A 20546-nucleotide genomic window follows, 5' to 3' on the forward strand; every position below is an offset into this window, starting at 1 on the left:
TGTTTGCTTCGAGTACTTTGTCGCCCTTAAGTGTTGCTAGAAGTCTGCAAGAATTTCCTCGGCGCTCAAACAGTTTTAAACATTTTCTCAAAGTAGTGTTAGGTCACATATTTTGTAAATCTACTGTTGAAGAAAAAGAGATAATATCGATGTGAATGAAATGACAATAAAATGTTCTCTTTTAAAATTTTATAGTTGACTTTGACTGCTGTGTCTTGACTGACGACTGAATCCTTTTGCCGAAACAGAAACGGAAAACGAAAGAGAAAAGGTTCCGACGTGAATAAAGAGAAGTGATTCCAATTAACTTCTATTATCCTGGATGCCAGGCAGTGTGAAACATGTGGTTTAAAATCAGCCAAACATCAAATATCATTTTGAGTTCATTACAACCAAACTGACAAGTGTAAAGTGGCTGCTGTGTTATAAAGTATGTATATTTTGGTGTTAGTTTTGTTAACCAGGTTTGAGACTCATGTCACCAAACAATGTGGTGGATTTGCATCATTTCATAGCACTGACATTTAAAAGAGTAGTTTATGGGGAGGATTTTGGTCGGAATTGTTATTTTGTTTCTTCCCACGTTAGAATACGAGATTACTTGAGTATAACGACCACTATTGAAAGTAAGTAGTTAGTGGTTTCAAGGCAAGTTACATACACTTTATTTAACATAATGCAGTGATGTTACTGCACCTGGCTATTGTTGAATAGTATCTACCTGTTAAATAAACATATTCAAATATTTCTTTTTGAAAACTAGAATTGCCTAATAACCATAATTTTAATAGAGACTCCATAAAACCGGAAACAATCTCCATGGCCACATGCAACAAAAGGTTGAAGGTTTAAATTATATTTAATTTCACCTTCATAACAATCCCCGATTGGTTTATTGTCTTTTTTTTCTTTTTTTTTTACTGCGATTGTGCTTCTTTCACAAACAAATCCCAAAAACAAATCAGGTTTAGTGATGTAATTGATTCAACCTCAGTTTTTTTCCGTTTATTATAAGAATATTAATTATCTGCATATTTTCTTTTACACTCGAGTGGATTAACAGGCATCACAAACAAACATTCAGCCCAAACACATGAACAAAATACAAAGCTCCACATGAAACAGACTCGCCATCAGAAGATTAGCTGACAAAACACACACATACACACACACACTTCACTTACTATCAAATTCATTAACGCTCTCACTCACAGTTTTGCAGGTGTTGACATTGCATACAAAAATAAAAGTGAATTTCGAAAACATCTATTTTATATTGGTCACATACACATGTGAACATTACATGATAAATACATAACGGTTGTTAAACGGAACACTTAAAAGCACTTTAACAGACTAGGAAAGCTGGTTCATGTACGATAAATACTGGTGTCTTGAATTCATGACGACAGAATGATTTGTTCAGTATAATCTCTGTCCTGACGTTGGCTCTGCAACTTAAAAATGTGAAGCATCGATCTCTGAAGAGCCTCAGAAAACAGCCACTTCCTGCTTGTTTGTATTATATTATAAATATGTGTATTAAATATGTGTAATAGATCATAAGATGTTTGTGGTGATGGATAATCAGGGGAAGGTTTGCTTTGTAAACAACAAACATTGCTCTCTAATGTTCACTAGTGTTTCCAACTTGTTTTTAGATCTGTGCATCACATTGACTTTTGAAGGAGGTGACGGATGTCTTGACATTTTATTCAACCCTGACCCTTCATTACAAACACTTCATTAAAATAATCCTGTTATGAGGTAAGCAAGAGCACAACAGCCTCTCAAAATCAAGTAAGCTTGATTCCCACGATGCCGCTGCTCTTGATAAATTAGGACTAAAATGTTTGCAGTATTAGAAACGTTTACCATTTTGCTGCTATGCGAGCACACAGAGCCCTTTTTTGATCATGTTAAACGAATACAGTACATTAGTTATTACTGCACAACCTGAGGGCGACAGGACCACATGTAGGCGCGTGTACACCGACAGTGGAAGTGTCCGTCATAACTCGCACATCACACAGTCCTCGCGTCTCTGTAGGCGGAGTCAGTTCCACCGTCCTCAGTTGTCCTTCGACAAGTAACCCATGTGTGCGTTTGTGAGGAAGTCACAGGTGGGGATGCTACTCACTGCCTGGTGGATATTCATGGCTGTGATCTCTCTGGGAGCCCTGGAAAAATGTTTGGATTTTAAGCATCATATAACATGCAGGAAATATCTATATACACTTGCTTTCACTGATAACATAGCTGCCAGCTGGGAACTGCTTTATCTCACTGTTAAATAATCTTTTCTGGATGGAAACTCATATTTGTAGAAGCTCACTCTCCTGCACCAAGTCCATAAAGAAAATCAGCAATTTTAGCTCACTTGGACACAGGAGCTGCTTGTTTGGTAGGTTTTGCATCACTGAGGTAAACAAATAATTTCAAACACCAAATCCAATATGGCACATTTGGATTTAATGTTTGAGACAGCAGTGGATCAACAGCTCATGTGTGCCTTGATGGAATATCACTGATTTTCTCTATGGACTTTCACAGATGTGAAATGGTGAGGAAAAAGCAGCAAACACACTCGATTAACAATTTACTGTAAAGAAAACAATTATTATAGTTCAGAAACAATTACTATGGAATTTCTATTCATTAAATTGGATTATTTGTTGTTGCTAAAAAATAGTATGAATATTAATCTAGTAGTTGGGACAAGCCCTTGATAGAATACAACAAACAAGATTGGAAAAATGGAGCATGACGAAGGTTGAAAGAGAATAAAAAAAAAAACCAGGCTGACCTGTTCTGAGGGGATTTGGTGTAGGCCACAGCCAGAGCTTCTCTCAGGATGTCACTAGAAAACTGTTCAGTAGCCTACAATCACACAAAAACATTGTCTCAAACAGTACAAGGTGAGACACATAATGTGGGTATAAATCTCATAAAGAGACTGACCTTCAGAATCATGGCTTCGACTACTGGAGCAAACACATTCTTCTCCACCTCGACTGGCTGGAAGTTTACCCCAATCTGAGGGACACACAAACGTTAACGCTAACGTTAATTAAATGGATTAAGTGGAGCAGTGTAGGTAAAAACCCAAGCAGCGTGTATTTCCACTTCCAAAAGTCCAGATTGGTTTCTGACCTGCTGAGCTGTTTCACTGACAAACTGCGCCGACACACAGGGGCCCACGAAGAACTTGGGCTCTGCGTCGGCTTCTTGCTCTTCTTCTTTGACCTTTAGCTTCTGACAGGGAGGAACTACAGTGACGATGTCGACTATCTGGTCATCTGCCTCCTCTGGTTCCGTCTTCAGCAGAGCTTGCATCTGCTCCAGCCGCAACACCAGCTCGTCACAGCTACTCAGGGTTGATGGGCACTCTGCGGACACATGCGCGTGAACGTTTAACGCGGCATTACATAAGCAGCAGCATCAGCAGCAAAAACAGAAACACCGACAACTTCGGTACTCTGCTAAGATTGCACATTTATTGTTTTGCTGCATGTTTATAGCAAACCTGAAAAATCTCACTGAACCAACTGGTAACTGCAGAAGCACAACACCCACACAAATGTAAAACTGAAGAGGGAATACTAATCCACGTTGAGCAGCTAGAGATTTAAAGAGGCTATATGTGAAAGGACTATGAATGGACAGATCATAGCATGACTTAAAAGATGAGACTGTCCACATCTTCCTCCTACAATGAACTGCAGACTGACTCACACGAAGTGAACTCAGGATGGACTTGCACGCTCCCATATGACTCGGGTAAAAAGCATAAAAAGAAAGTTCTATCAAATTGCAGCCTGTCTGATCTCTTATCCTTCCTCTGTCTGCATGAACTGATGATTCTGTGTGCTGCTTAGTGCAGATGCTGACACACACACACACACACACACAAAGACTACAGCACAGTCTCAGATGTAGTGTTAAGTAACACGAAAGCAAGAAATGCTTCTAAAAACTAAAGAAAGCCACACGTTGGTCCCAATGTGAGCGTTTTTACTGTGAACTAATTACCACTAAACCTAGAAACTGAAACACAATGGATTCCGCTAATATCAACAAATGACCAGGTCCCAGCACAGATGCCAACAGAAACCCCAAAAAAGCATAAAAAGCAAAAAGCAAGTTTTCAGCCCGTCAGGCCAAACTGGACAATGGCCGATGCCAAGTGAAGACAACAGTGCTGCTTTAGTTACCTCATCAGTGTCAGTAAAATACTACAGTCTCCTCTTTTACAGTTCTGGCCAAAGCAAAGGACGCTCACTAAAGACTGTTGCAAACCCCCATGAGTGCTAGCACTGCAATGAGGCTGCAGTTCACTTACGGTCACATGTGTCGCTATAGAGAACTTTAAAAGTTAACTGTGATATAAGAAAAACAAAATGTCAAATTAGTTTTCCTTTGTTTGCATAGTAAGCTTTTGCTTCTGGCTGATTTGTCCATACAGGCTGCCATACAAACATGGTGGACAAGGCCTTTGCCCAAAGAACATATAAAGGTCTTATTCAATTTCTCCACAAAAACCCTCACATGTTAAACAGTGCACTTTTTTCATGATCATTTTCCTCCTTTAGAAACCTACACACCAAACACCAACATAAACTCACCGGGCTCATTATCTATCTGTGTGAGAATGTCCTCGATGGACTCGTCATCATTTTTGCGCTGCGGCTCGGGGTCAGGCGGCGTGTAGCCCCTCTGTCGACACCACTGCACCACCTCTCTGGTCTTGGGTGGAGTGAGGGCCTGTAGGCGGGGCGAGCGGTCCAACACGTCTTGGATGACTCGCTTCACTGCAACTGCTCGCTGAAGCTACACCGAAACATGCAAGAGACAATTATGTAAAACCTAATATTAGGTTTGAAAAAGATGGGTAAAACCTGGTCTGGTGAGCAATAGATGAACCTATGAGGATGAACTGAGAGGATAAAAACCAGTCGGTGACACACATCTTACTGGAGAGATAGGAAAGCATGAGGCAAACAGAAATCTTGCTGAATAAGGAAATAGCATCGAGACGGATCACAGCAAACATAGAACATTATCCCCGACATTACAGACACCATCATCCTGGAATCTGGAGTGTAAAAGTGTTCCTCTGAGACCAGTAATTAGGAAATAAAGCAGTTACATGTGTACAGCCAAAAAAAACAACACGCTGTAAATGTTTGACAAAAGTGTTGAGTGCACTCAAATTTTGCAAAATCATTTGCACAGTAAATGTACATGTTAACCATTTAACCCTCATTTAAGTAAAAGAAAAAGAAAAGTCACCTCTGATGCTCTACGCTTGCCAATAGTCCAGGAATAATATTGGTCTGTTGAAGAGGCACAGAATGGATGGGAGTCTTCAGCTACACAAATAAAAAACAAACAAGTAAAAAAAAAAAAAGTATATCAATATCTTATAAACATGGAGTTGGATTTTCCAGTATATAAATGAAAGGAAAGCTCATTTACTTTTCTCTGGCACAATCAGAGGAAACTTCTTCACCACAGCTGTCAGGAGCTGCATCATGGTCTCTATGTGATCAGTGCTGAGGGAAAAGTATTAAATCACAGGTGTCAGGTGCAGTGAGACAAAATATTCACACACACACAGACGAGATCATGCTCTTGAAGCCCTTTATTAACAATGCAATGGGAAAAAGACGAGTGTATGTAATGAAGCTCCACTACTCTTCACCGAGAACAACTAGTTTACCAAGTAAAAACAGATGTTAACACCATAGAAAAATGGATATTTTACAAATACAAATAATAAATATTCTGTCCATGGAAGAGTTAATTACATAATGCTGGTGATTATAACATCATGACTTCTTATTGCACTTACTTGATGAGGTCATGTGTAGAGTTATCCGCCCCTTGTTCCTGCTTGACAGTTGTCGCTGCAGAAGCAACTTGGGCCGATGTGGGAATGGGGGCCGTCACCGGGGGAGACGGACCAGCTGTAACAACTGTGCCGATACCCGGCTCTGTTTTCACTGTAGCAGCAGAGAGACAGACACAGAGAGGGAGACACAGAGAGAAACAGGTTGATTTTCATTTAACTCACACCCTGGGTCTGACATGATCAAGGAAAACACAATGGTGGGAAGTCGCTGCTCAAAGAATTTGCACTGCAAGCTGCACCTGCAGCATTAGCGTGTGTATGTGTGTACACAGACTAGATGTGTGCTTCTAATGAAGACAAGCATTTACCTACACCTTGTTCAATATGTTTTGTCTTAATTTAAAATAAAAACAACTATTCTCAAAAGTTCTCAGCCACTATTTTCTAACACATATAATAAGACAAGAAATGCTGAACCTGCTTTATAAAATATTTTTATTGTGTTAAGTATTAATCTTATTATTATTATTATTTTTTTTTTTTTTTAAAACAAAAATCATCTGTTAATCTTCTGTTTTTAAATGATACCTACTGAAATATATAATACAGTAGAAGAGAGCGGGGTGTGAAAGAGGAGTGAGTGGAGTGGGGATGGACCCCTCTAACCTTGTGCCAGGGGCAGAGCAAGGGAGGGGGAGGCCTGGATGGCAGGACTTGGGGAAGCTCCAGGTCTAGCTGCTCCAGAAGTGGTGCAGGAGGAGGGAGTAGTGGAGACCGTGCCTTTGGACACGACTACACAGAGAAGAAAACAAACACTTAGGATGGATCAATGGGCCATTAAACAAATAGGCTTAATGGTTCATGGAAAATGAGAAGGGATGATGATGGGATTTACAGAAGCTGTCTCAAACACTATATAGTCATACTTAAGACAAATTGAATAAAATTGCTTGCTATTTTTTTTTACATTGTGTTTTTAACTCCACACCTATTGTTCAAGATTTAGCAAACATCACATGCATGTGTTAATTTAAGTGAGTATACAGTGCTGTTGTGTTTTATTCAAATACCACTGCTACTCTCTTTTAGATACTTAAGATTAGGCCTGAATGATTTATGGAAACAAGCTTATTAGGATGTTTCTGACTTTGATTTGCAATACTTTAAGTTAAGTGTCAGCTCATTATTCACTTATGATATTATTAAAGATGAAGTATTACTGCATGTCACATTGAATCAAAATAGGAAGTACTCTAAATTCTAATGCAAAAATTACCCCAACATACCTTTAGCAGTGGAAACACCAAAAGTTATGCCGTTTAACATTTATGCTAAAACCGCCACCTTTGTGATTTGAGTAATTGTTCAGCCCTACATAACATGTCATCATTATAAAACCTCACCTTTACCAACAGGCATCAGTATTGTCTGCAGCCCTCCAGACCCAGTGCCAACCCCCAGCTGTTTGAGTTGGTTAGCAGGAATGGTTAAAACAGTCTGCTGAGAGCTGGAACCTCCAGAATGGATCTTCAGCATCCCTGGACAAAACACAATTTCAGAGAGTTAACACAACAGTTTAAATAAGTTAACTTGTCAAAAAAGGTGGTACTATGTGATTGATGCAGTGTTAGGTTCCTGATTATCTTACCCGAGAGAGTTGCAGCAGTCTTCCCTGCTCCGGCTGCCACCCCACTGACTAAGGAAGCTGCCCCAACCAATGACGCGCCGCTGCTTTTAGGCACAGCCCCGACTCCTGCACCCTTGGATGCGCCGATGACAGGCAAATTGGAAGTGCCTTTGGCAACTGTTACCAAAGCTCCTGTTGATCCCACAACACTCTTTGTCATGGTGGCAGAGTTGCCAGCACCCTTGACCAAAGTAGCCGCAGCTGTCTTTGACAGGCTGCCACCAGCGGCGGCGGCGGCGGCGGCAGCAGCAGCACTGGCGCTCTTAGCTGCACTGATGACCGCTGCTTGATTGGCTGCTACCAGGAGTGAGTGGTGCTGAGAGGTAGACTTCCCACCTTCAGCAGGCTGCATGGAACAAACAGAAACATTCCTTTACTCTCAATGACAGAAGAGTTGTTTTAAGTCATCTAATGTGGATTTCGTGTCATTCAAAATTGTCTTTCACATGTATTCGAGTGTCATTTTTCAATTGTATACTTAAAATACTCATCTCCTTTGCTGCTACACAACAGTGAATGTATACATTATCTGATATTTACTTGTGACAGTTATTTAACGCTCACATGGGTTCTTATAAATGAGAGTCTGGGAATTGTCTCGTGTCTGCCTTTGTTCACATTTGTTTACTGGTTTTATGAAAATCTGAGGGTGAGTTGTGCTGATCAGGTCACTGGTTTTATGGAATTTCCAAAGACAATAGGGTCAATTTTCTCTCGGGGAGAGTCCATCTTTACTGGTGGCATCAACAAATGCCAGAGTACTGATTACTTTTCTCATTTGTTACATACTGCATATTTGTGTGTTAGAGCCTCTCAGCAGTTTCCATTTCTCAAGTTAATGAGGCCAGTGACTGAGGCTATAATCACCAAAACCCAGACCAATGCTGATGGACGGGTTACGGTTCTGCTCTCGCTGACAAATACTCAAGTGACCTTGCCACTGCACTCACAATGGATCGCTCCTGATTTCTATGCATTCGTAGTGCAGTGGCAAATGCTACATCACTTAAGAATTTACCCTTGTTTTATGCATAACAAAAAAAGCATATTTGTAAATGGAGTTAATTTCTTCTACAAAAACATTTGTTTAGTACACAGAGCTACTCAAGCTTTTTTTTGTCACAAAATAGTTCAAATATATCAGTTGATCAATGATTGACAACACAATAGAATTTGCATGACTCAATCCTTCATTTGTTCATGTTAAATGGTACAGCAATTTGAGTTGAAGTTTAAAAAACCAGCCTGAGTAAAAGATAAAACATGCAGACTGTGAAACTAGCCTGTTGTATGTTGCTTGCTGTTGCAGCACTGATAGAGCTGGGGGTGGAGCTAGCCGCAGTGATCACTCCGCCAGTCATTCTCAGTGTGGTCGTCCCCGGCTTGGACAAATGTCCTGCAGCCGCTGCCGTTACTGTCTTAACGGAGCCATCTGACAACTTCACCTGTGCACCCTGGGAGCTGCCCACCACCTGTCAATCAAAGAAGAACTTTTACCAAACTTCGTACAACAATCCCCTGCTAAAAACACACATTGAACAACAGGCACTCGTAGCAAGAGCTTTGAAGTGCAAAATTCCCAAAACTGTAGTAATTATTTTTGCTAGATCTTTTTACTACATCACAGAACAGTCTGATAACACCAGATACTGCTTATAAAAGGGTCTCAAACTCGGGCTGTGGGTGTGAGAAAATATAGTAGAAAAACACAGCAGTACTTGGGTGAACAGGATGCAGAAAAATGTACTAACCTGAGCCAGAATAGCAGCTTTCTGTCCAGCTGTTACCCGGATGGCCTGTGGGGTAACAGTTGCTGGAGATGAGGCTGCATGACCTGCTGAACCAGAAACCCCTTGCTTCCCTGAACCTTGCGCAGGCTGACCAACCAGAAAAGTACCCTAGGGAAATTGGACAAAGGGGGTTTGGGATCAGGTTGAAATCCAACAGTTTGATGTAATTCAAAGTTGGTGGAACAGTCATGGTCTACGGCCTCTCTCCCCCTCTCAAAGTGTGAGGAAACACTGTTATTCTTGAGGATTGGTGATTAATGGAAAACATTGTCTCAGGTCTGTGCCTTAAACCTATGTAAATACAACCTCAACGAAACCTTTATAGACAACTTCATTAGGCTGCTGGCTAAATGCACAGACTGCACTATTCTAAAACTGACTCACAGATCAATGACGCTATAATGAATGTGTCCAATTAAAACCACTCCAGGCTCAGCCTCTCAATAACAATACTGACAGGCACACACTGAGGAAAAAGAAACACTGTTGGTATACTGTACACCTTCTTTTAACCTCTAACGGTAAAGTTCTGTTACGTTTGTCTGTTTGTCAGTGACCAACGTAACAGTAAATGTAGATTAAGGACCAAAGAAAAATCATCAGATTCTGTTGGTGGTCTGGACATGGATCCAGAGTCCGGATTTTGTTATACCAAGTTTTAGATTATGACATAACTGCTCGTTTACCTACCTGCGGCGTCTGTTTTAGGATATAGGATGTGTAGGACAGGTTGGAAGGCAGACTGCTTGAAGAGGAAGAGGAGGGGGTCTGAGAGCCCCCCGTGCCTGCTGACGAGCTGCTCTGGGACTGCTGACCTAAATTACAAACAGCCACATACACATCAGCCTCAACAATTGTGGTTTTCTTTATCCTAAATGATCTATAATCTACTATTCATGAGTTGTAACAACTAAGAAAGAGCACATTTATTACAATAAATTATCCCAAAGTAGAGCTCCTCCTCCTGAGTAATGTTGGTTAACAGCTGTAGATTTTATATTTTAGACAAATTATGTAATGTTGCCAAAGTGCCAATCTTTTTAATCTCACTACAATTTGACAGAAGGTGAGTTGTGGTAGTGTTACACAATCAAAATATTTGTTTCAGTTTGGTACCACTACATAAAACTACAATAACCAGACCTAGAACAAAAAATGTATGAGGGTCTATCCCTGCTAGGAGGTGCAAGTTGAAGTTGATATTTGGGTAATTCACATGTGTATTTTTCCTTGATTAAACTGAGAATATTTTTGTGTTACCATTTACTGTTTTGAAACCTCATGATGCTAAACTAATAGGCTATATTTCAGCAGCATGTCTGATGAAAGTAAAAAAAAAGAAGCCCCCTCAAGCATCCCATAAGATCAACATACATTGTTTACATGATGTGCTTAGTTGCCAAAACAGTAAAATTAACATATTTGTTCATCTAAAAACTTATAATCTTCACATATGTGACAGAAGGATGCATGTCTTACTTGCACTGGAGGCTCTGAGGATGGCTCCCTGTGGAATGAGAAGCAGCTTTCCCTTCCCTGATGGGTTTTTACTGTTGGTAGTCAGATAGAGCTTGGTGCCTGGTGGTAAATTGGCCAGATTAGCCAGATTGTTGGCTGGGAGCTGAAGAGTAGCCATCACTGTGGGTATGTAGAGACAACAACATCAAAATCAAATTGTCACCATTTTAATGAGATTACAGTGTATTGTAAATCACTACTGCATTATAACAACAATTAGGAGACATGTCCAAACAACAATATAAATTGTGTTTTTTAACATTCAGTAGATCTGATTAACAATGGCTAAACCTTGATTATGATAATTGTCATATCAATGAGCTGTGCAGTTCAAGCGTCTTCATTATCTATGCCTGTATGTTTGAACTCTGACCTCCACTCTTGCCTCCTGAACCACTAGTTGCCTTGGTAGCACCTTGCTGACCAGAGATGCCACTGGCTCCACTCATGATGGCTTTAGCGACTCCCTGAGCCAAAACTTGCTTTCCGCCCATCACTTTGGAGACAGAGGGGTTGCCCTTAGCGACCAGAATCTGTCCACTGCTGATAGCCACCTGTTTCACGGCGGACTGAAGTGTTGAGCTTACGGGAATACCTAACATCTAGAAATGAGAAAAGTGCCATATTTACCCTTTGAATGAAACACGTAAATTATTGCTGTGCTTCTTTGTTTGGGCATTTGCCAGAGAGACTTACCTTGCTTGATGTGGCCCCTGCGGCCCCTGCTGCCTGCTTCTGGGCTGACACAGAGATCATGTGACCTCCCTTCACTGCGACAAACTGGTGGGCTGCTGTAGTCGCAGGTTGCTGCTGGCTGGTTACTGTGGAAACCATTTGCTGTTGCTGTGTTGAAACCTCTCCCGGCTCTTGTTTGATAATAACCTGCACAAGAAGTGAGTGCACTTGGATAGGTGGATTGTAACAAGAGCACAGTGCTTTCAAACAGAAATTTAAATCCCCGTATTCTTTGATAGCAATCAGTGAGAAGAGATTAGTTAAAAGTATCATCATTTATTCATCAAAGGGATGTTGATATATTCCCATCTGTCTCCATCTGTCCTGGCCTTTAGTACTACAGAAGATGCCGGGGGCAGATGAAATGTAGAATCTGAGTTAATGAGAACACAAATTATACTTCACTCTTTGTGAATGGTGATGGGATAATGAGCAAGTGGGATTTACACTGGGGTATAGACAATCTGAGCGAAATAGAAGTGTACAACTGTCTCTGCAAAGCTCCCCACATACCCTCCCATCTTTAGCGTGATGTCCCATTTAAATAGCTTGCCAAGGCACTCGCATCTGCTGAAGATAGCACCTTGGCCTACTATTAATACCACATTGCTTTGCTAAAGATACAGACACTACAGGGATATGATGCATTCTCAGTGGAAGGGACTAAACAGACCATGTTTTAACGGTCATGTTCAAAACTTAAACAAACGTTAAGACCATTAACTCACCTTCATCCCCGAGGAGAGCAAGGTGCCAGTATGAACTTTAGGGGCTGGAGAACGAGTGCCTTGTGCCACAGATTGTTTAGCTGAGGGACTTCCTATGGAGCAATACACACACACACACAGTAAGTCAATGACTGATGATAGCTCACTACAGTTCCTGCCATTCTTTCCATGAATATCAAGGTCACAGTGGTGCAAGGTTTTTGGCAGGTTTACTCAGTGTGGGTGTCGGGCTTGAGCACTGCAAAAGCACTGCTCGCTACATACCACATTTTAATATATTTCACTGTCGGACTGGTGAATCAGCTACAACACCCACAAGAGCCTCATCCACTTTGACGAAACATTGCTCGACACTGAACTGACACTGCTGATGTGGGAAACACATCAGACTCGGTGATGATTCTGCTCCATGATGGGGTAACATACACATGAAGCATGCGTTTGCTCAGGCTGACTTAATATCTTTGCAAATAACCAAACAGATCATAACAGAATGTGACACGAGTGTGGGGTCTCATCCGCCGAATGTGGCAATGAAACACAGCAGCTCAGTCACCATGGTAACCTTGCATACAGCAGTCACCTTGCTGACTCATCACACTTTCTGAGTGTAAAATGGGAACAAAAGAAACTTGGTGAACTAGAGACAATGGCAAAAAAGAAGGAGGAAAATATCGAAATTGAAGTTTACAGATATTGCAGTTGCAATTAGATTTATGAAATAATTTGATTCACTGTGTAAACAATTTCAAATGTGATAAAGCACTACCACACATTTAATTTCAAGAGGACAGTGGCAACTGACGCAGGTGATTAATTGATCAACCTTAAAAAGAGAGGAAAAAAGAAAAAGGGGAGCGTGGAGGATGCCATTTATCAATAGTTCTGTTATGCAGTATATTCTTCACAGCTGTATTTACTGTAAATCCTTGGAGGGCAACTATAGACTAAGAATGGCTCCCTTGGTTAGAAAAACAACACCAATTGAATTGAAGTTGTTGGGAGAATTAGCCCATACTTTCCAATTGATTTATAACATCAGAGTGAATGGTCTCAATCGCCAGTTTCAGGTCTTTTTTTTTTTTTTTTTATAACTCATGTCAGGTTTTAAAAATTATATTTCCATTTAGAGAAAAACAGACACCTGAAAAAAAACACGAGTAACATCAGTGTGACTGACAGCTGGTATTTCCCAACAGGAGCTTGGTTTCAGGTGATGTCTGTGAACTTCCGGCTAACAAACTGACTCTATGAGGGCATCTCAGTCAGTGTGTCTTGATTTTACATCCGATATCAAGTATCACTTTGAAATTGAGTGGGAAACGTGTACCTGTGGAGGCAGAGGAAGAGGAGGCCATGCTGATCACCTGGCCTGGTTTATCAACAATGATATAAGGGTTGTTGAGCACTGATGAAGAGTTCTGCTTGCTGTGGACAGGGGTGGATGTGGTGGGTGTGCGAGGCAGTGGGGAGTGGCTTGGGGTGGAGATTGGAGACCCTGTCAAATAAATTAACACAGAATAGAACTTCAAAATTCAAAAGAAAGATCATATTCAGACCATGCATCATTTAATAAGCAAATAAAATAAAAACCTTTAAATCTAATCCAGTTTATATTAGGAGTTCCCAAACTTTAGCCCAACCTTTTTCACAGCAGACATTTTGACATGAAGGGAAAACACAGGTGCTACGGGTGACATCATGGTGGCTTTGTTCACTTCCTGTACGTCAGTACATTGTCACAGAGCCAGCATTAACCCTGAAACTAAAGAAGCTAAGTGGACCTCTGCCAGCAGTGCTTTTCCTACTGCAACCTGGCAAAATATCTGCTGTGAAAAACAGTGGAGCTCATGAAATTCAAACATAAACATTCATGTATGTATTAACATTATATAAATGTGTATGAATTTGGTTTCCCAAAATTCCACTACTTTCAAACTTTTTTACCTTCATAATCACTTAGAGCCACTAGATAGTTACCTGAGACTATTTTGCAGCTCATGGTGATTGGTTGGAATGATTTTCCAGGAGACTCAGCAGGACTTGGTGGCTGTCCTTGTGGGACAATTTTACAGCTTGCTGTGATAGGCTGGAAGGCCGAGTTGCCATGGGAACCCAGGGCGATCCTGTCACTTGCTTTTGGTCGGGTTGGAGTGCGCTCACCAGCAGTAAGGCCTGAGCTATGTCCCCCTGCATGTCTCCCCATCTCTGCTTTGATGAAACCTGGGAGGGAGAAATATAAGAGTTTATATCACTTTTATTCTCAAATAGATCAACCAGTGAGGGTCATAGAAATTAATATTTCAGATTAAAAGCAGATGAGTTGCACGTGGGCTCATAATTCATTATGGATGAGGAAAATATTGCTTAAATAATAAATTGGTAGAAATATGTGGGGTTGAGTCTCTATATTAAAAGGAATAAATGGTACAGGTGATAATTAAATTGTTCATGCAATAACGGGCGTTGTCAGAGCCAATCTGCACTTCACTAATTCAAAATCAAAGTCCTGTGGTGTTAAAATGTGCCTACACACCACAAGTCCCCATAAACTGATTCACTGGTTCTGAGTGAGGACTCAGCTTATCTTGAAGATATAATCAAATAAATGTGGTTTCTCACCAAATGTCTGTATGCCTTGAAGCCAAACAAATACATGAACATTTTCCCCTCTACATAGCCAAGATGCAGACCAAATTTTTAAAACATTTTAAACCCCAATTGTTCACGTTTGAACTGAACTGTTAATGATATACCTTTATCTAGAACGACATCATGCGACATGGGCGAAGTGGAGGGTCCATAACTTTGGGCCAGGTAGGTAGGGCTGGCTGCTCTGTGAGTCACCTTGGATGAAGTGGACTGAGGGATAAAGTCTTCCCCAAGAGAGTCCCTGTGGAGCTCCACATCAACCACCTGGAACAAAAAAACAGCTCATCGTCAGATTAAAGCACTGAAACAAGTCATTGCAGAAACAGAGTGAAAATGTATAACTTACAGTTTCTGCTCCCAAGGTCTGTAACCCAGTGTATGTTCTGTCCAACTGTAGGAAAATAAAAAGACAAAAACAAAAACTTTTAAGGCTGTTGAGGTTACAAAGTAAACTATGCTATTACACCTAACATGTACAAAGTCCTATAAATTGTAAAAGCTTCAAGATAATAACCAGCAATTTATATTCCATTTTATAATTTAGTTGTTCTGCACAATACACCTGTAATAATGCACTTATTTTTCCACCATCTCTAAACTAAATCTCATATTTTTGGTGACAAATTGCATTCAGAAAAATACCGTATTTCAGTCTGAAGAAGACAACTAATTGAGTGATGATGTGGTCTGACCTTTAACTGATGGATGATGTCAATGCGTTTGTTGCGAGGGTCTTTGAAGTGGATTTGGATCCTCACAGGAAACTCACCCCAACCACGACGTGTCAAATGAAAGGGAGGCTCACTGAGAACAGACATGTTCAAAAGGCCTCATGAAATGTCATTAAAATACACCTCAGGACTCGAGACGAGAGAACAAATTACAACGAGTTTGTGAAGAAAACCAAGCTCTCACTCTGATGTCTGATTTCCTCACAAAACAGACCCTAATCTGACAAGGATGTGTGAATAGATGCATGTTATACATTCAATTCAATTTATTTGTAGAGTGCCACATCACAACACAACAAACGTTATCTCAAGGCACTGTACATAGTAAGACAAAAACCTTTACAACATTTTATAGAGAGAAGAGAAACCCAACAGTTCACACAATGAGTAGAGAGAGAAAAACACTCCCTTTTAACAGGAAGAAATCACTGTCGGAACCAGACATGTATAGGGTAAACATCTATTAAGTTTACCCTATACATGATACAAGGCATTGGTTTATCCTTTCATTCATCTCATCTTCATTCAGACTATTATCACAGAGCTTCATTGCTGTAGAGCGGCTGCTACGGCAACATGAACGCATTGTCAGCTGAAACTACTGGGAGGCTACAGTTCAGGATAAGACTTGCTGACTGATGAAACCATCAGCAATCTTGCATCCATTGCCAGATTTGGGGAGTAGAAACTCAATATTTCAACTAAAGAACGCAAAGATTCAAGAGTTCCACTCACAATAACATGCTGAAATTATATACACAGACTTCAACGCTTTAAGCAGCAACAAGGACTCAAAGGCACATGTTTTTTCAACAAAATGACACTGTGTGTATGATTTAGGCGTGTCCACTATTAGTCATGTTGATGTCGACTTCTATTCTGAGTCACTGTGTACTAAATGACGCTACGGACTCCACCTAATAACATGCGTGTATAATTGCCGAAAGGTTTTAGCCAAGTCTTAGCCACTGACTCTTTACTTTCAGCTGTGGGGTTTTGTCTCAAAGATCAGAATTGTTAAATATCCACAGGGGGGCAGTATATCTGAGGATAAAAGAATGTGCTAGCAGTCAGGAGATAGCTGAAGTGGTTATTTAAAGTTGTCCTGAATTAATAATCAGGAGATAATGAAGTAAGACCGTTCCACATTAGCAATTATCTAAATTTAATTCCTTACTTCCTAAAGACTGTGTGGCAACAGGAGGGGGAACTACTAACCGAGAATAATAAATATAGTAAGGAGTAAACATTGTGTAAATGAGTAACCATGACAAATCTTAGAGGAACAAGTTTGTCTGCGTGTGTGTCTACCTATTGTTGTTGCCTGAGGTTACCTTATAAAGCAGCACCCAGTGCTAATATTTACCACAAGAGTGGAGCCCTGCCTATCTCAGAACAAGTGTGCATGACTAAGAAGTGCTTATTGCTTGCTTCCTTGCGTGTCTAAGATGTTAGAAAAATAGACTGGAACAAACCTGACTTCCACCAGGTCATTGGGTTTGTAGCTTGGATGCAAGAAGAACCAGACTTTCTTTACAAAGTGGTCTATGCTGGGTTCCCTCCTGGATCCTCTGACATACACCATCCACTTATGGGTAGACTGGTCATTCTCTTCCCGCTTATCAGGGGGAATGTATCTGAGGGATAAGGACAAAAAAAGACATTCATTCAACTGGAGTAAAACGACTTGCCTCATTGGACACAAGATATAATTAACTAAAAACTCATCTAATTTATCTTCCAGAGTAAATGAGTAGAGTATAACTGTACTGTGAAATGTAAGTCTCACATCTAAACCTCAGAGACATTAAGTGTACACAAAATGGGCCCCATCAATCAGGTTAGAGTTATAGAAACAGTATCTATTTTGTGTTTTATGTAATTTTAACTTCATGTACTACCAGAGAATGCACACCTATGCTAAGCTCGCTCCTATTTCTGTGACTGGATCACCATCAAAATCTAATAATTTCTTCTCTGGGCAATAACATACATCCCCAGAAAAATGTGATCAAAATCTATCCTTTACTTCTTTAAGTTATGCTGTCCAAAGCTTGTCCAAAAACGTAACTTACATGCCAGAGATAATAACACCTCCATTAAAACTACATGGCAAACGCTAACACTAAGGACTTATAACTCAGTTGAAAGGTTTCATTAACATAAATTTATGATAATTCAAAGTATCAACAGGCTACTAAAGATAATAATTTAAGTGAATGGCTCATGTAATTAGAAAGACCTGTGCTACAACATACTAAGACTGAGAGATGACAGAGTGAGTAAAACCTATTTGTAGTTTGGTTACGTACTTGGATACATTCCCCACTACGATTGTCTTCTTTGCATACAGTCTAGAAGCTTCGTCTCCAGTTGAGTGGTAAGTCACCCTCTGATCTGCTCCCACAGATGATGGCACACCAAAAGTGTCCTTCAAGAATCAAGAATATAGCAAGTTAAATCAGAGGTTAAAAAATACCAGAGTAATAATGACAACAACTTCTTCATTTATCAAATAACCAAAATGCTTGTCATCAGCTGAACTCACTTTGCCTGTATTACGTCCAGGTCTGCGCTCCTGCTTGCTGCTATCCTCTCTCCATGCTCCCTCTACATCCCTCTCAGATCCTTCTCCTTGCTGTGACAGGGACTCAGACTCTGACTGGGCCAAAGAAGGAGTCTCAGAACCCTGGTTGAGAGGGGAAGAGGAACGGGATGGGGACTCCAGGAAACGACGGATGGCTGGATGGTTCAGCACTGCAGGGTCACTCTTAGAACCATGCTAAGACACAGGAGACACAGTGCTGGTTGGTTACTGAGCCTGAAGGTTAGTTATCAGCCAAGTATGAATATAAAGAACCCCAGGTTTAGGAAGTTTACCTCTGTGAGCTTTGTCATCCCAGCATTGGCATAGTAATTGGCAACTATGCAAGCCCTAAGCTTGTCCATCATCCTCCTGGCTTCATTGAGTCGCTGCAAATCAGTAAAACATAATTTCTTCTTCTTGTATCAACTCAATTTCAATTATGTGTTATTGACACAAGTAAAATGTTTTGTGTGTGACAATGCACTGTATCCTCCAGATACCTGACTGATGACATCTATCTCGTGTTCTTTGCTCTTCATCTCCAAAGAAAACTGCTCTCTGATGATGGTGTCAATCTTCTGTACTGCTGCCTCCCTAGCTGTTAGTACAGATGGACAGTGGGTAAACAACAATTTGTAGTAATGAGTGTTTGCTATCACAGCATGTAAATGCATGTGTACTGTCTCAGAGTTTAAAGCACGAACTTAACTTACCATTATGTTCAACGGCTTTGTTTCTCTTGCTATTTTGGACAAGAGAAATGTCCTCATAGTCAGGATCGATGCCTTCAATTTTCCTTTTAACTCCAGACATGTCTGCCTGTAAAATAAATGTACTTTTTTATGGAAACCTTTGACCAGCTTTGATTATAGTTGGAGTTAACCGGCCAGCACAGGCTGTCAGGTTTCAGCTTGCCCACTGCTAACTTTAGCCTCACCTAGCTATCCAGTGATGCTAGCAGGCAATCTACGACCTAGCATGTGGCTTCCAATAGTTAACCTGTGATTTTTAAAAGACACTTTGCAAGTGAGCTACATGACCTAAAACAGTAAACATGCCGCTATGTTTCACATTGTTATCGTTAGAAAACAATCCGTGCCTAACGCCCACGAAGCCGGCAAACGGGGACATTTAGCAACCGCTACCCTTGTTTGCTAACTTAGCTAGCGCTAGCACACATTTGTACACACAGATTCAATTGGTTCAAAATGCAGACTTACGGGGCTACTCTGTACAGTGGAGCAACGTTTCTTTGTGAGGCGTGTGTTTTAATTCAATGAGGGCATATCCCCTGCAGTATGCAGCACCAACTTTACACACTAATGTTTGATAAATTGCTAAATCTCGAGGTGGACAGGTGGGCTAAATGGTGGAGCGTTAGCTTTGCACTTTAGCTGAATGGCCACCAGGGGCTGCTATTCTACAAACCCTCTGGTGTTGGAACCCAGAAGTCACTTCATTTTGTGTTACCTGTCGGGTGATGATGAAAAATAATGGTGACGATATGACATCAACCCATTGCAAATGGAACTATAATTAACCATAATTTTAATCTACTGTGCATGGCCTAATGGAGTTGAGTGATGAGTGGACATCCTTGGAGCAATAATGATTATGGCAGAATTGTGAATGCAGTGACAACACACATAACAGTCCACGCCTTTTAAGTATGGGTAGTAGCAATGACTACAGTCGTACCACTAAAAATGTTGCTAGGGTTAGGTTAAAGCACTGTCAGGGAATACCATAAACACATAGTAAACACAGACTTGTCAACATGTGGGATCCATTTTACACACCTTGTCATTATTGAGTTTTCTTGCAGCTGTCCAGCTCAGTCATCGCCACTCATACCCCTTAGAAGTAACATAGTAAATGGTTTGTTATGCCCACAATCAAAAGGTTAAAAGGTTTTTGAAGTCTGTTTTAATTCCTATTTTTGTTTTCAAGTTTTTTTTTCTATGAATATGCTTTCAAAAGTGGGTTAATTTACAAGTTCAGTTTTATCTGACTTTTATATGAACCACCACCACATGTCTATTGAGCTGTATTGATGTATGCTGTCATATGAATGATATACAAAGTTTTCTGGTATGTGTTCTTGCGACATTGTTTTTGCATTAGCATAGAGACACTGAGTCCCCAAGAATCAGAGAGGAATGTTTGTGGGTTTGGTTAAACTAAATCATAACATGAAGTGTACAATACAAATAAGAACATCAGACACAACAAATGGGCATCATGAGTGTTTATTGCACCACAAG

General features: G+C 40.5%; 1 protein-coding gene across 2 annotated transcripts; it reads right to left on the reverse strand.

Moving 5' to 3' along the window:
• Positions 1–990: 990 nt before the first annotated feature.
• On the reverse strand, positions 991–19688 carry yeats2 (YEATS domain containing 2). 2 transcript variants are annotated; one of them, XM_058614704.1, is made up of 30 exons: positions 19503–19688; positions 18996–19101; positions 18783–18880; positions 18576–18668; positions 18244–18477; positions 18008–18126; positions 17171–17332; positions 15657–15768; positions 15311–15355; positions 15069–15228; positions 14293–14535; positions 13643–13810; positions 12313–12404; positions 11546–11731; positions 11223–11451; positions 10811–10969; positions 10022–10146; positions 9293–9439; positions 8825–9013; positions 7503–7887; positions 7258–7392; positions 6521–6646; positions 5855–6005; positions 5479–5555; positions 5293–5372; positions 4626–4830; positions 3154–3389; positions 2962–3036; positions 2807–2880; positions 991–2180 (listed from the first exon to the last, which is right to left on the reverse strand). In XM_058614704.1, the coding sequence occupies exons 2-30, from the start codon at positions 19093–19095 to the stop codon at positions 2072–2074; spliced, it is 4314 nt and encodes a 1437-aa protein (XP_058470687.1). In that variant the 5' UTR covers positions 19096–19101; positions 19503–19688; the 3' UTR covers positions 991–2071. The 2 variants fall into 2 exon arrangements, with proteins under 2 accessions (XP_058470687.1, XP_058470772.1); XM_058614789.1 differs by lacking the exon at positions 6521–6646.
• Positions 19689–20546: the final 858 nt, after the last annotated feature.

This window comes from Solea solea, chromosome 1 (assembly GCF_958295425.1).
Source record: "Solea solea chromosome 1, fSolSol10.1, whole genome shotgun sequence".
In the NCBI taxonomy this organism is placed as follows: Eukaryota; Metazoa; Chordata; class Actinopteri; order Pleuronectiformes; family Soleidae; genus Solea; species Solea solea.